Source organism: Mustela nigripes, chromosome 11, assembly GCF_022355385.1.
Source record: "Mustela nigripes isolate SB6536 chromosome 11, MUSNIG.SB6536, whole genome shotgun sequence".
Lineage (NCBI taxonomy): Eukaryota > Metazoa > Chordata > Mammalia > Carnivora > Mustelidae > Mustela > Mustela nigripes.
In genome coordinates this window covers 24,506,141-24,519,201 of record NC_081567.1, presented here as the reverse complement: position 1 = coordinate 24,519,201, position 13,061 = coordinate 24,506,141, and the positions used below count along the sequence as shown (strand labels likewise).

At 48.1% G+C, this 13,061-nt stretch overlaps 2 protein-coding genes across 7 annotated transcripts in view; one reads left to right on the top strand and one right to left on the bottom strand.

The window, feature by feature from the left end:
• The window catches only part of VPS35L (VPS35 endosomal protein sorting factor like), a 116,387-nt gene extending 104,329 nt beyond the window's left edge, over positions 1-12,058 (top strand). For both annotated transcript variants that reach the window (XM_059415205.1, XM_059415206.1), the window contains 3 exons: positions 4,970-5,088; positions 10,918-11,064; positions 11,793-12,058. In XM_059415205.1, coding sequence (XP_059271188.1) covers positions 4,970-5,088; positions 10,918-11,064; positions 11,793-11,891 — 365 coding nt within the window. In that variant the 3' untranslated portion in view covers positions 11,892-12,058. The remainder of the gene's footprint in view (positions 1-4,969; positions 5,089-10,917; positions 11,065-11,792) is intronic.
• KNOP1 (lysine rich nucleolar protein 1) overlaps positions 1-13,061 on the bottom strand; it is a 50,686-nt gene continuing 37,625 nt past the window's right edge. Inside the window, exons 4-6 of one of the 5 annotated variants that reach the window (XM_059415212.1) lie at positions 12,525-12,611; positions 9,514-9,592; positions 3,517-3,632 (exon numbers count right to left, since the gene is read on the bottom strand). In XM_059415212.1, coding sequence (XP_059271195.1) covers positions 3,601-3,632; positions 9,514-9,592; positions 12,525-12,611 — 198 coding nt within the window. In that variant the 3' untranslated portion in view covers positions 3,517-3,600. Of the gene's footprint in view, positions 3,633-5,103; positions 6,111-9,513; positions 9,593-12,257; positions 12,612-13,061 lie in introns of those variants that run through there. The other 4 variants (XM_059415211.1, XM_059415213.1, XM_059415209.1 and 1 more) reach the window with 4 other exon arrangements.

Here is a 13,061-nt window from a genome sequence, read left to right as displayed (position 1 = left end):
GCCCCCCTGCCAGACTGCCCCGAGCTTGACGTTCAGGAAGGTCCAGTGAAGTTTGTTTTGTTTTGTTTTCTTTTACTTAATCACCTAGTTTTTTTTTTAACCCACCAGGAACTTCTAGTCTGGGGCCTTCCTACATGTGCCAAAATAAGAACTCCCTGAGCAGATTCCTGAGCCCCATCCTACTCCTTCTCAATTAGGATCCCCAGCAAGAGGCCTGAGAATTTTATGTAGAAGAAACATCCAGAATCATTTCGACAGCCAGTGAAGTTCAGAGAAGCACTCTTTTGGATCTGTGCTCTCTCTGGTCCACTATAAATAACCTTGAAACGTGGTTAAATATACACATGCCTGAGCTTCCTCGCTGGCCTGGCCCTGACCTCAGCCTCAGGTGGGACTTCACTCAGTTCCCCGAGTGATGCTGAGACTCCGTGAACCCCTAGTTCAGATGCTCAGAAGGAAGGAGGTGGCCTTGCTCCCTCACGTGCTAGCAGCCATTTTTAAGTTGCTGTTAGGAGTTTGAAGCGGCCTTCTCATATCCTGGACACACAGGACAGTCCCAGTTCCAGACCTCTGCCTGCGGAGCCCAAGCATCTACCTGCCTATCAGACCCTCAGTTCCAGTGGTTTCCCAGAAAAATGGTCCTGTTGTTAAAAGTGCTTTGTCTAGTCATGACCTACTTGGGGGTTTAAGCAACTGTCTCTCTAGACTTGGAAATTTCAGGGAGCAAATTCGTGGGAGAGCCTTCCCCTACGACACTCAGAGGCTTCCTCTAGCTGGGACTGGGGGGCTAATAGTTAAGATGTAACTTAGGGAGGCTGGTCGACGTGGGGGATGACCGCTCCCACGACTTGAGCTCCTGCTGCCTGCCGGGGACCGCACCAGACTCCACAGAGCCTCCTTCTATACTCAAAGCATCGCAGGATGTAAGACAGGCATCTGTGCCCCTACTTTCCATTCCAATAAGGGGAGACTCAGAGAGACCCTGCTGAGTTTACTCAAGGTCCTGTGGCCAGTTAGTGAAGGAAGTAGAACTTGACAACCAGAACTGTGGGGCATGCCTCATGCTGCCTCCTCGATTAAAAAATAACAATGTTTAATTGAATTAGAGTATGTTACATACATACATGTATGTAATATGTTCTGAGACTTTTGTGTAGAACAAACATCCACAGTGCCATCACTGTGATAAGCCCAGTGACTTATCGCACGGCACACAGACCCCAGTAGTGCCCACCCTGATCGTGCCCCCTTCCGGTGAGCTCTCTCACGGTTCACCACTCTCCCGACTTCTAGCCTCGCACTTGGGTAAATGAAATGGTTGAGCATGCATTCTTTGGGGTCTGGCTTCTTCTCACTATTCTGTGAGCTTTTTCTGTGTCCCGTGTTGCTGAAGTTCTTCCTTTTGCATTGCTGTATCCTATTCCATCATGTGACTGTACCAGAATTCATGCATTCCCTGATGAACATTTGCATGTTTCCATCGGTTCTGGTTCTGGCCGTGAATATTCTTGGACATGTTACATTTCTGCTGGCTCTGTGCCTACAGGGGGAGTTGCTGTTCTTGGGACTTGCTTGTGTTCAGCTTTGGCAGATAGCGTCTCACAGTCTTCCGAAATAGTTGTACCAAAGGACACCCTCACCAGGCATGAGTGAGGGTCCCCTTGGTTCCCTCTGTGCAGTCAGTCTTTTTCATTTTGGCTCTTCTGATGAGTGTAATTTGCATTTCTTTGATGGCTAATGAGATTTAGCACTTTTTCCTTTATTTGTTGGCATTTTTATTTCCTCTTTTTTGCCACATGCACACTGAGGACTTGCAACTGTAGAGCGACTTTGGAGGACCAGGCACTGATGTGGCAGTGCGTCTGCAAACCTCAGGCTCAGTTAGGAGCAAGCAAGCCCTCTCCTGTCTCCTGCCTTCTCTTCCCTCGTCTTCTGGAGCAGATCCATTTAACTCTCTCACCCTCTCAACCGTACAGCCAGACTGGGGGCAGGAGTGCTAGCGAAGGGAGCATGGCTAGGTTTGATAGGAGCCTCTTAGATTTCTAGCTTTCAGAGAAGAAAACGGAGGCATGGGTGGGTTTTTTCCCCTTTTTTCTTGGCCCAGCTGTGTTTACTCCGCGTAATTGTGACCTGACAGTTGTCTTAGTAGGAGAGAGGCCCAGGGGGGCCCGAAAGAGCCTTTGCTGCCCCTCTCTTTCTTATTCTAGGCAGCCTCTTAATGTTGACACAGGTTAGAACTTCGAAGAACTAGGGTCACAACTTTTTTGCACTTACAAAGGATGCCTTTGCTGCTTTGTTTCTTGATCAATAAGATGGCATTGTGAAACCACCTAGAGCAAGAACCCCAGTGCTTCCCCCACCCCAAGCATGTAGGAGTATGGGCGTGTTTGATGGGGAAGGGGAGGATGCCTGTGTGCCGAATGTTGACTTCACATGCACACAGCGTCGATCTGGTTGGATCACGGGATGCCCCCGTGAACCCACTGTAGCCCCTTGGCTGCTCCACACCACCTGCCAGGCCCTTGAGACACTGAGGGTCATGATCCCAGGGCCAGACAGATGCAGGGACTCTGGGCTATTCTTAGTGGCCACTTGCCAGGGATGTCATTTATCGCCCTCGTAAGAGCTGCACCTGGTCTCTTGGGGCCACTGTACGCACTGGTCTGACCACCTTCCGAGATTCAAATTCTCAAGGTTCCCCTGTCCGCCCTCCATCACCACCAAGTGTTAGCATGGAAAACTCATCTGCACCATCGCCCTTTTCCATTTCGTCTAGTGAATTTAACCTGTAGAGCTTAGCCTGATCTTGCTAATTCCTGAGTTCCATCCCAGGCCTAGATTTTAGGGTCCCCTACCCTTGTACCGCCCCCTTCTGACTCTCGGTACTTCCTGTTGTGACTGCCTCTTTGCCAGTGTACCTGTCCTCGTGGTCCGTGAGCTCTGTGAGGTGGGGACCGAATCAGCCTTGCCCCCCTACTGGGTCCTCAGCTCCTACTCTGGAAGCTGGCGCAGAGCAGGCCCTCATGCAGGAGGTGCAGTGTGCGTGTGCACAATTGTGCACGCACGTGTGCGTGAGGAAGTGAGCAGCCTGCCCTGAACACACCGCGGCCCCTCTGGGGAGGAAGCCCTGGGGTGTGTCGGCCACGGGTCGGTCTTAGCCCTTCCTTCCCTCTTCTCCAGTGCTGAGCTCATCAGAAACCGTAGACTCCAACCCGGAGGCAGCCTGAGAATTCAGGCCAGGACCTAGTCCGGCCGTCAGCGGTAGACGTGAGAAATGCCTTCACCGGCGCAGCTCTGCGCCCTGCAGACTCAGGTGGTGGTGAAAAGCCGAACCCCCTGCTTCACCAGAATCACAGTCTCTTACGTTCTTCTAAGAGAACAGCTGTCCTCCTCTGAATGTTGAGACACAGTTCCGTGCACGAGCGGTTCAGAATTGGGTTAGAGATCACCTTTGGACAGAGACACTGGGAGCAAGGAGACTGCTGGGGAGCGGTTCTTATCTGTAGGCAACGTATCTGCAGTCTGCTTGTAGCCGCTTCGCCAGAGAACACCGCGTGTCCGTGTGTCTGTACGTGTGTCGTGGAGCGTGCAGCTACGTGTTCAGTGTACTGCTTTCCCGGCCTTCTGGCAGCCTTCAAAATAAAAAGCAAGAATAGTTGTTCGTGAAATAGCAACTAGAAATGTACAGAAGGCATATCTGAAATTACTTTATCAATTAGTTAACTGCTTTGTGCTTCGACCTGTCCCATTCTCTGGAAGGTTCAGGGCTGATGACAGGATATCATGAAATTTAATTTTTTTAATAAAAAAAAAATTGGTTCTTAAGCAGCTGTAAAGTAGGGAATAGAGATGTGTACACGTGTCTGGGCTCTACTCTGGATACTTATGTCACTTTTTAAAAATTAATAGTATCTTGTAATTATTAATAGTATGTTATGGCAATAGTATTGTGTATATGTGGGAATTAATAACTATAGATCATATATTTTTATTCTCTTAAGTATTTAATATTGTAACAGAGCATTTATTTTTCTGATTTTGTTTTTTTAAAGACTTATTTGAGAGAGACCGTGCGTGTGAGGGGAGGGGTAAAGGGAGAGAAATCCTCAAGCAGACTCCCTGCTGAGCACAGAGCCCAATGCAGGGCTCGATCTCACAACCCTCAGATCACAGTCTGAGCCAAAACCAAGAATCGGACACTTTACCAAGCCACCCGCCAGGCGTTCCTGTTGGATTATTTTCTTACAGTAAATAGCTTAGAATTCTTTCCCCAAGTCAAAGATATAGACTTTTTTGTACTAAGGCTTTTTTTTTTTTTACATTTTTTAAGGATTTGTAACATACACATAGTAGTAAAATAAAGTTTGCCATTTTAACTATTTTTAAAAAGTTCATTCAGCTTCAAGTATATTCACAGTGTTGGGCAGACATCACAACTACCCATTTCCAAAGTTTTTTTCATCATCCCAACAACCTGTACCCAGTAGACAGTAACTTCCCATTCCCTCCCCCCCTCCCCCAGCCTGCGGTGACTCCATTCTGCCTCCTACAAATCTTCCTCTTCTGGGCCCTGTAGAAAAGGAACCATGCAATATTTGACCTTTTGTGCCCGGCATATTTCACCTACATAAAGCTTTCAAGATTCATTCACGTTTTAACACTTAACAGAATTTCATCCCCCTTTTTTTTTTTTTTTTAAGAATTTTTATTTATTTGAGAGAGAGAGAGCACGCACAAGCAGGCAGAGTAACAGGCAGATGGAAAGGGAGGAGCAGGCTCCCCACTGAGCAAGGAGCCAGCGGTGGGGCCCGATCCCAGGACCCTGGGAACACAACCCAAGCCAAAAGCAGCCAATTCCTTAACCAACGGAGCCATCCAGGCGCCCCACTGAATTCCTTTTTATGATTGCATGATATTCCTCTGTATGGCTAGACCGTATTTTGCTCACTGCTCTGGTCTGTTCCATCAGTTGACTCCAACGACAGCCTGTATGGGGGAGACTCCAAGTTTCTGGCCGAAAACAACAAGCTGTGTGAGACGGTGATGGCTCAGATCCTGGAGCATCTGAAAACCTTGGCCAAAGATGAGGTAGGTGCCCTTGGCCTGCCCCCTGCTGCCGCTCGCTCTGATCGCATGCGTTTCCAGGGGGTGTAGGACATGGGTCCATTCTGGACAGGAAACTGGTTCCTGTGCGCGTCGTGTTTCTGGCGGACTGATCACTGAGCGCTCCATCCAGGGCTTTCCCTGTACTGTGTGGTCACTCTCTGAAATGCTCTGTGCAGTTCTGTTGCTTGCCTCTCCCAGCAGAATGTAAGTTCCGTGGAGGGCTAGGATCTTGCAACATGAGTCTCAGGGACCTCCCTGTCTCTGGGGCCCCAGCATCCCCCCACCTTGAACAGAGGCTGGCATACAGCAGGGGCTTCGTCGGTACATGCTGAATATGTGGCCTGTGCTTTGCACACATCGGTGTTTTTTTCATGCCCACGACCTCTCTGAAGTGCAAGTATGGTGTCTATTCTTATTGGACAGAAAAGGAAACTGAGGCTCAGAGCAGCTTCTCCACAGCCCTGGGTTTCCTCTGGTTCCGCTTACCTTGTGAGAAGTGGCGTATGGTTCCTGTCCCACCACAGTGGAGGTTGTTTCTCCAGCCTTCGTTATGGGAGTGTAGAGTTGAGGACTCTGCATTTATCATTTCACTTAATTCTCCTGACAGACCAGTGAGGTGGGAACAGCTGTCCCTTTACACTGTCCTAGAGTGGGAGCTGTGAGATATGGCTGAGGCAGTCTTCTAGAACCGTGTTTCCCACGAATTACACAGATATGCCCGATGTTGCATCTTGTATGTTTTCAGAGCAGTTTTTCCATACTCTCCATGTAGTTAGACAATAGGTCATTTTCATTTCCATGTAGTGCACTCTGCACACCGACCTGGTTCTCCTCCCCGCCTATGCCAACCGCCGCTTCCTTTTTTTTGCAGCTGCAGCACAACATGTGGGTGACAGATGGATCCCAGAGGCCCGGTCTCAGGCTTGGCCAAGACAGTTAGTTGTTCAGACCTAGGCCCATCTCTGGCAGTGTGTTCAGGCTGAGTGCTGTTGTGGAGTCGGGGCCTGTGGGAAGGGGGTGGAGGTTGGCAGTGCCTTAGGAGTCAAAGCTGGTGCCTGACTTCTCTCTCTGCATTCTTTCTGTGGGTCACCTGATGCCTAAATTTGTTTCTGCCTCCGTGTGCTCCCCTGGGTCTTGGTCTTCACTACTCCAGACTGTCTGCTTGAAGCTCCGAGAATTTTGATTTTTTTTTTTTATTCCCACTTGGCAAGAGACAACCTGATAGCTCAGTCCAGATTCACCCTGGCAGGCCCTGTTCTCTCCTGCTGTCCTGCTCCTCCATTCCCTTTCCCCAACCTGAGGCAGATTTTGGACTGCCTATTTCCCAGTAGCTTTCCAGCCTTCCCCTTCCCAAGGCTCTTCCCAGGTTTTTGCTCTTATATCCCCCTCCATCAAACCCTTTGAAGACAAAATAAGATCCCACTGGATTTTAAGTTTAATTCATACTCATTTCTGGGGCTATATGAGATGCCACCACTGTCCTTAGTCTTTCCCCAGCAGAAAACCCCAAGAATATTGTATAGCTGTGGGCATACAAATGTATGACGTACATGTGTGTTCTGGATTCCCATTATCCCTAGGATAGTCAAGCAGATGCTGGAGTGAGTTGTATTTTTTCTAGACTCCATCCTCCAGTGGCCCCTGCCAAGTTCAGGCCAGCCTTATGGTTAGCAATAGGTCCCATGTGCATCACAGCGCACTGTCTGAGGGGAGTGTGTGTTGGCGTGTCCCACCAGCCTAGGGACCTTTCTGGATGCAGGGCTGCAGGACTCTGGGGAAATTAACACATGAAGGGCATCTGGCTGTCAGGGGAAAGGGCAGAATCAGAACCCCAATTTCTCCGGGGAAACTGGTAATCAAACCAGTAACTATCAGAAGAGGCAATTCTCTACCAACTAAAGGGCCTTTTTCAAACATGAGCAAATTCTTAGGGCTAAAAACTATTCTTTTTTTGTCTCTGAGTATTGGTAGCTTTCAGGGGCGAGCTCTTTCTACCTCTCAGGTAGAAATGGGGTCCTTTACCTTCAGCTCCTCTGCCCTGAAAAGTTCTTCTTAGGCACCTTTTCCTGATTTTTAAAACCATGGTTCTGGCACCAGGTTTTTGCCCAGGGACCTCTTAGAGCAGTACTGTTTAACAGGTAACACCCAAGAAAAATTTGGCACATGGCTTGAAAATACATTTCTTCACCCTGACCTGATTTAGAAGGCTAGGTTTAATCAGAGGTGGCCACCTACAGCATAAAGGACCATGACCTAGAACAACCCTCAAACTCACAATAAAAATCAAGCTGAAAACTATATATAGTTGTTGTGTCCCACTACTGGGACACAGTCTCCCCTTACCCCGCTGCCATGCAGTTTCAGTTACCGGGGCCAACTACTGTCCAAAAGCAGATTCTACCCCCGACTCCTGACGTCTAATCAAGTCAAGAGCAGCCTAACAAGACGTCGCAGTGCCTGTGTCATTCCCTTATCTCATGGAGCAGTAATTGTAAGAATGAGTACAGTACAGTATTTTGAGAAACCACATTAACATAACTTTGATTACAGTATATAATTCCCTTTTGTTAATTTCTTACTGTCCCTAATCTATAAACTGTCAGAGGTATGTATATAGGAAAAAACAGTATCATAAAAGGTTCAGAACTGGCTGTGGTTTCTGGTGTTTACTGGGGGTCTTGGAACGTATTTTTGCAGTTGTGGGGGTGGGGACAGTGCTGGGTTTGTATTTAACAATTATGTCTCTTTCTCTTGGAGGAGGGGGTATTGATTGTAATAATGACTCTGAAACAGGATTCTGAAAAAAAAACCAGCGAAGTTGGAATTCTTCCAAAGAACATTTCAACTCCCATAAATACCAGGGACATTCAGTGAAAATGTCCTTCCATATATGCACATTTATTAGAAAAATATGGGTGGACCGAGCTAAAACGGAACAACCATCCTTCATTTTAACAGTGCGGTGTGGAAGTCCGCATAGGCAAGCAGGTCGCGGCAGGGGCCCTGCACACAGGATCATCAAGTCTGGGAACTGGGAAGCAGGGGTCAGATTTCTCTACCAGGTGGAGAGCAAAGTTTCGTGCTGTTGAAAACCACCGAGTGCTGATGCCCATCTGGAGTAGGTCATTTCTTAGTGCTGGATGGAAGCAACCCTGCTTCCAAAATTTTCTCCAAATCTCTAAGAAGGGGCTTGCCGGTTTACTCAGAGCTTGATGAAGTTGTTTGTTTAGGTGGGGTGAAGCTGGGAATTATGCCAGACCCAGGGAGCTTCCTGGAAATGACAGTTCTCATAGGAAAAGAATGAAAGCTTATTTTTATTTAAAACCTCTGAGGAAGAGGAGGAGGGGGCTCAAGGCCCTGATTCCGTTTTCATAATGTGTTCATGGTTTGGGGGTCTTTGCATGTCAGCTTGCAGGACTTCTATCCCTCAGGTCAGTCTCTCATGGCTTCACTTTTAATGGGCTGTGCATTTGAAACACATGTGGATGGGGGTTTTGGGGGTAAAATGCTGAGAAGATACAGAATAGAGAAATAGCTCGTTGTTAGATACTATCTCCCTTGTCTTTTAAAAAAAAAATCTCTCCTACTTCAATGAAATGTAGTTAAAGGACCTCTCTCAGGGGGAAACTCTTTTAGTTGTATTTGAAATAGAATTTGTTTTAGTTTTGTCCTGTAGATAGAAGCAGAACGTACCCTCCTGTTGTCCTAGCCATCAGATGGGGGCCGGCTTAAAAGGCAGGCAGCAGCCTGGACTGGAGCCCACAGAATGCTGGTCTCGGCCCAGGTTCCTGGTTGGGTAGAATTGCATTGTCTGATCAAAGGACCCTAAGCAGGCATTCGGCAGCCACTTAGTTTGTCTGTGCCTAGAACGTGCTGCTTTTCTCCTGTGGCCCGCAGGCTTGGCCAGTGCACAGCATGACCTCACTCCTTGATGGTCATTTTCAGTCAGTTCTGCTACTTCTGGGACTGTCACCAGGTCCACACCGTGGCCAAGGCTCACCTGGTCCTCCAGTGGAGGTCTCTTAATGCCACTCAGCCCCATGCCCAACTGTCCTTAAAGCTGCGCCTCAACAGGATTTTTTCCTCCACAAAGAGATTTTAAATTCTCACTTGGCTGAGGATGGCAGCAGGGATTAAGTTGGTTCAGCAGTTAGCTGAACCGTGACGGTTTGTGGAATGATGGATGGACAGACCGATAGTTAGAAGGTTGGTTTTGTCTACCTTGAGTAGTTGAAAAAGCAACGCTTAGTCTCTTCAGAATGTGGATTCCTAATGTGATGCTAACACCGGGTCTATGGGAATATTTATGAAGCTGGAGTGGGACATGGGAGGGTGTGGGCACAGGCTTTGGAGCAGGACGACTGGAGTTCAAATGCCTGCTTTGTACTTACTGTGCTTTCTACTTACTAGCTGTGGTCCGTGAGCAAGTCCCCCAAAGCCTTCCGAGCTTTGAGTGTATCTGCAAAATGGGGATTCCTCTTGCAGCCTTGAGGGAAAAAAAAAAAAAAAGCCACAAACTCAACAGCTTAAAACATTGATTTATTATAGCAGTTTGGGGGGTTGGCACTGGCAAAGTTTCACAAGGTCAAAATCAAGGCATTGACTGGCTTCTTTGGGGTGTTGGCAAATTTGAGTTGTATGCAGTTGTAGCACTAAGGTCCCGTTTCCCTGCTGTTGGCTAGAGGTTGTTCTCAGCTTCGAGAAGTTGGCTGCGGTTCCTGGCTTTTGGCCCCCTTCCTCCATTTGAAAGCCACCAATGGTGGTTCATATCCTCATGCTTCAAATCTCTCTGATCTCACCCTTTCTGCCTCCTCTTCTGCTATGGGTCTTTCAGAAATTTCTCTGCCTTTTAGGGCTCACAGGATTAGACTGGGCCCACCCAGATAGTCCAGGGTTCTCTAAGGTCCGTAACGGATTCCATCCGCACAGTCCCCTCACCTCAGCACCCTGTGTAATGCTTGAATAAGGAGATCCTTATTCAAGGGATCCTTGGGAGACAGTGGCTACATGCGCATAGCTGGTAAGAGATGTGCTTCCTACAAAGATCTGCTATGTAGATTAAATTAGATGAGCTGTGTAAAGCACAGAGCAGAATACCTGGCCCACTTTAAGGGCTCCTTTCTCAACTGCTTTGCTGGACTCACCGATGTTCTGCGTTGTGAGCCAAGGGCATCTAGCAGGCGCGCAGGTCAGCAGCTGTCCAGGGCCCTCATGGACATGCGACAGAATCTGGCTTGCTGGTTAGGCCCACATATTCACTTGGCCTTCCCACGTGCCTGCTTACTTCTCAGACCTTGCTTCCTTTCTCCAAGGCCTCTTGCTGAATTCAGGTTTGGTCTTTTTTGGTTAGGCTTTCCTTGTTTGGGTACCTCTAATTAGAGGCAAGATTTCATTATTATAGAATAGTTCTTATGAAAGCTGGGCCTGGGCCATTTATGGGGAGCAGTCATGGGTCTTTATTTCTGCCCTGGATGGTGACCATAACTTTGGGTAGCTCGAGGATACATCCGAAGGACATTTGATTGTAGCCTTTCAGTTCTCGTTTGTACTTGAAAGAAGGCCTATCACTTGCTTCTGCTTCCATTTCGTAAGTAATACCCATGTAGGAGGCACAGAATGAAGGGCCTTTAATGCTTCATCTCATTCCTCACCTACCCTCGGAGCTGGCATTGCCTTACTGTCCTACAGATGAAGGTGGGGCTGGGGAGGTTCAGCAGCTTGCCCTCCAGACGATCCACGGTAGAGCCACCATCAACGCTGCGCCCAGCCTGAGCCCCACTGCCGGAGGGTAATCTCTCTTTTCTATTTCAGGCTCTGAAGCGCCAAAGCTCGCTGGGGCTTTCCTTCTTTAACAGCATCTTGGCCCACGGGGACCTGCGCAACAACAGACTCAACCAGCTCTCTGTCAACCTTTGGCACCTGGCCCAGAGGCACGGGTGTGCGGATACCAGGACCATGGTGAGGCACTGGGAGGGCATGGGGGTCCTGGTGAATGATGTAAACCCACTGGCCAGAGCACAGCTTGGCCTCAACAAATCCTAGTCTCCCCTTTTTATTCCCTCTGATAAAATACACATATATAAAAATATCTGCTATTCCTGGTCACACCAAGATCTGACTTTATAAGCAAATTATAATCTAAGAAGTTGTACTTAGAGACTTTGCTTTCTTTCATTTTTTAAAAAAGAATTTTACTTATTAAGGGAGCACTCAGTCCCATGGATGGCTCAGTTAAGTGTTTGCCTTCGGCTCAGGTCATGATCTTAGAGTCCTGGGATGGAGCCCTACACTGGGCTCTCTGCTTAGCGGGGAGCCTGTTTCTCCCTCTTCCTTTGTCTGCTGCTCTGCCTACTTGTGCTCTCTGTCAAATAAATAAATAAAATCTTTTAAAAAAATTACAGAGAGCAAAGCAGCACAAGCTGGGGGAGTGGCAAAGGGAGAGGGAGAAGCAGGCTCCCTGCTGAGGGGGCTCGATCCCAGGACCCTGAGATCATGACTTGAGCTGAAGGCAGACCCTTAACTGACTAAGCCCCTCCGGCACCCCATACTTTAAAGACTCTGTTGCTTTCTTCTCCTCCTTTATCCTTGAAGACTTGAGCTGGAAGAAAGCATGAGCTCACAGTATGGTTGATTTGTGGGCTCACTGGCGAACCAGAAAGGATACTGATCATTCTTTTTCCTCCTAGGTGAAAACTCTGGAATACATCAAGAAGCGAAGCAAACAACCAGATATGGGTCATCTGACTGAACTGGCCCTCAGGCTCCCTCTGCAAACAAGGACCTGACTGGGGCTGTGAAGCTAAGTCCAGAAAGACCTGCTCTATCTTTTTTTTGTTTTTTGGTTTTTTTTTACATATACGAATTGGTTTAAGCTTTGACCTCTACTCAGATTATTTTGACAGTGAAAAAGTAGGAATTGTCAGAGCATTAAAATCCAATCTTGTTCACAAAAGTAGCAGTGTCTTTGCACAATGGCCTTGAGATCGGCCTTTATCAAGAAACAGAAGAATGCAAGTAATGTCTGTCATGTGTGTATGTTGTTGTTGTTGCTGTTGTTTTTAAACTAGAAAAAACCTTGAAATGTGTCTACTTTTAAAGAGCCACTGTTACCTAATTTGAAGGCCTCAAGTCTGGAATTGAATGTTGTCTAAAACCCCATAGAAGACTGACAAAAGGTAGATGGTGCCATCAGCTTTCCTATCAAAAGCAGTTCTTGATAGGACTTGGAATCTACTGATGGACACCTAGCCCTCGGCAACACACAAGACCAGGGGCAGCGGCTCAGGCGTATGTGGTGCCCCCTGGCGACACGGCAGTGGGTGCCCAGCCACAGCTCCAGGGCAAACACAAGCACCACTGGCAGGAAGCCCCACTGCACCCCCTGGAAAGATGGCAGAGTAAGGAGGTGCTGAACTCACCTTTCCCACGGACATGCCAATGATGCAGCTACACAACATGCAACTCACTGAGAACAATCCAAAGACAGTGCCATGGCTCTTACACAGCTGGGGACAAAAAGCTGCAGTGAGAGGGGTAGGAGGGGCAGAGATGAGGTCAAGAACCCCATCTCCGGCACAGTGAGCCATAAAGTGGGAGGGCTGTCACCCATAAGTGGTGAGGGTCAAGCCCCTCACTGGGTGGGGTATGTAGCACCAGGAAGATGAGCTCCCATGATGTTGAACTCTGGAAATCTGGGGGCTTAACTCAGGGAGAGCCAAAGGCTATAGAAAGCGGAGGGTGTATTTTTTTTTTTTTTAAAGATTTTATTTATTTATTTGACAGAGAGAGATCACAAGTAGGCAGAGAAGCAGGCAGAGAGAGAGAGAGGGGAAGCAGGCTCCCCACTGAGCAGAGAGCCTGATGTGGGGCTCGATCCCAGGACCCTAGATCATGACCAGAGCTGAAGGCAGATGCTCTAACCCACTGAGCCACCCAGGCGCCCCTGAGGGTGTACT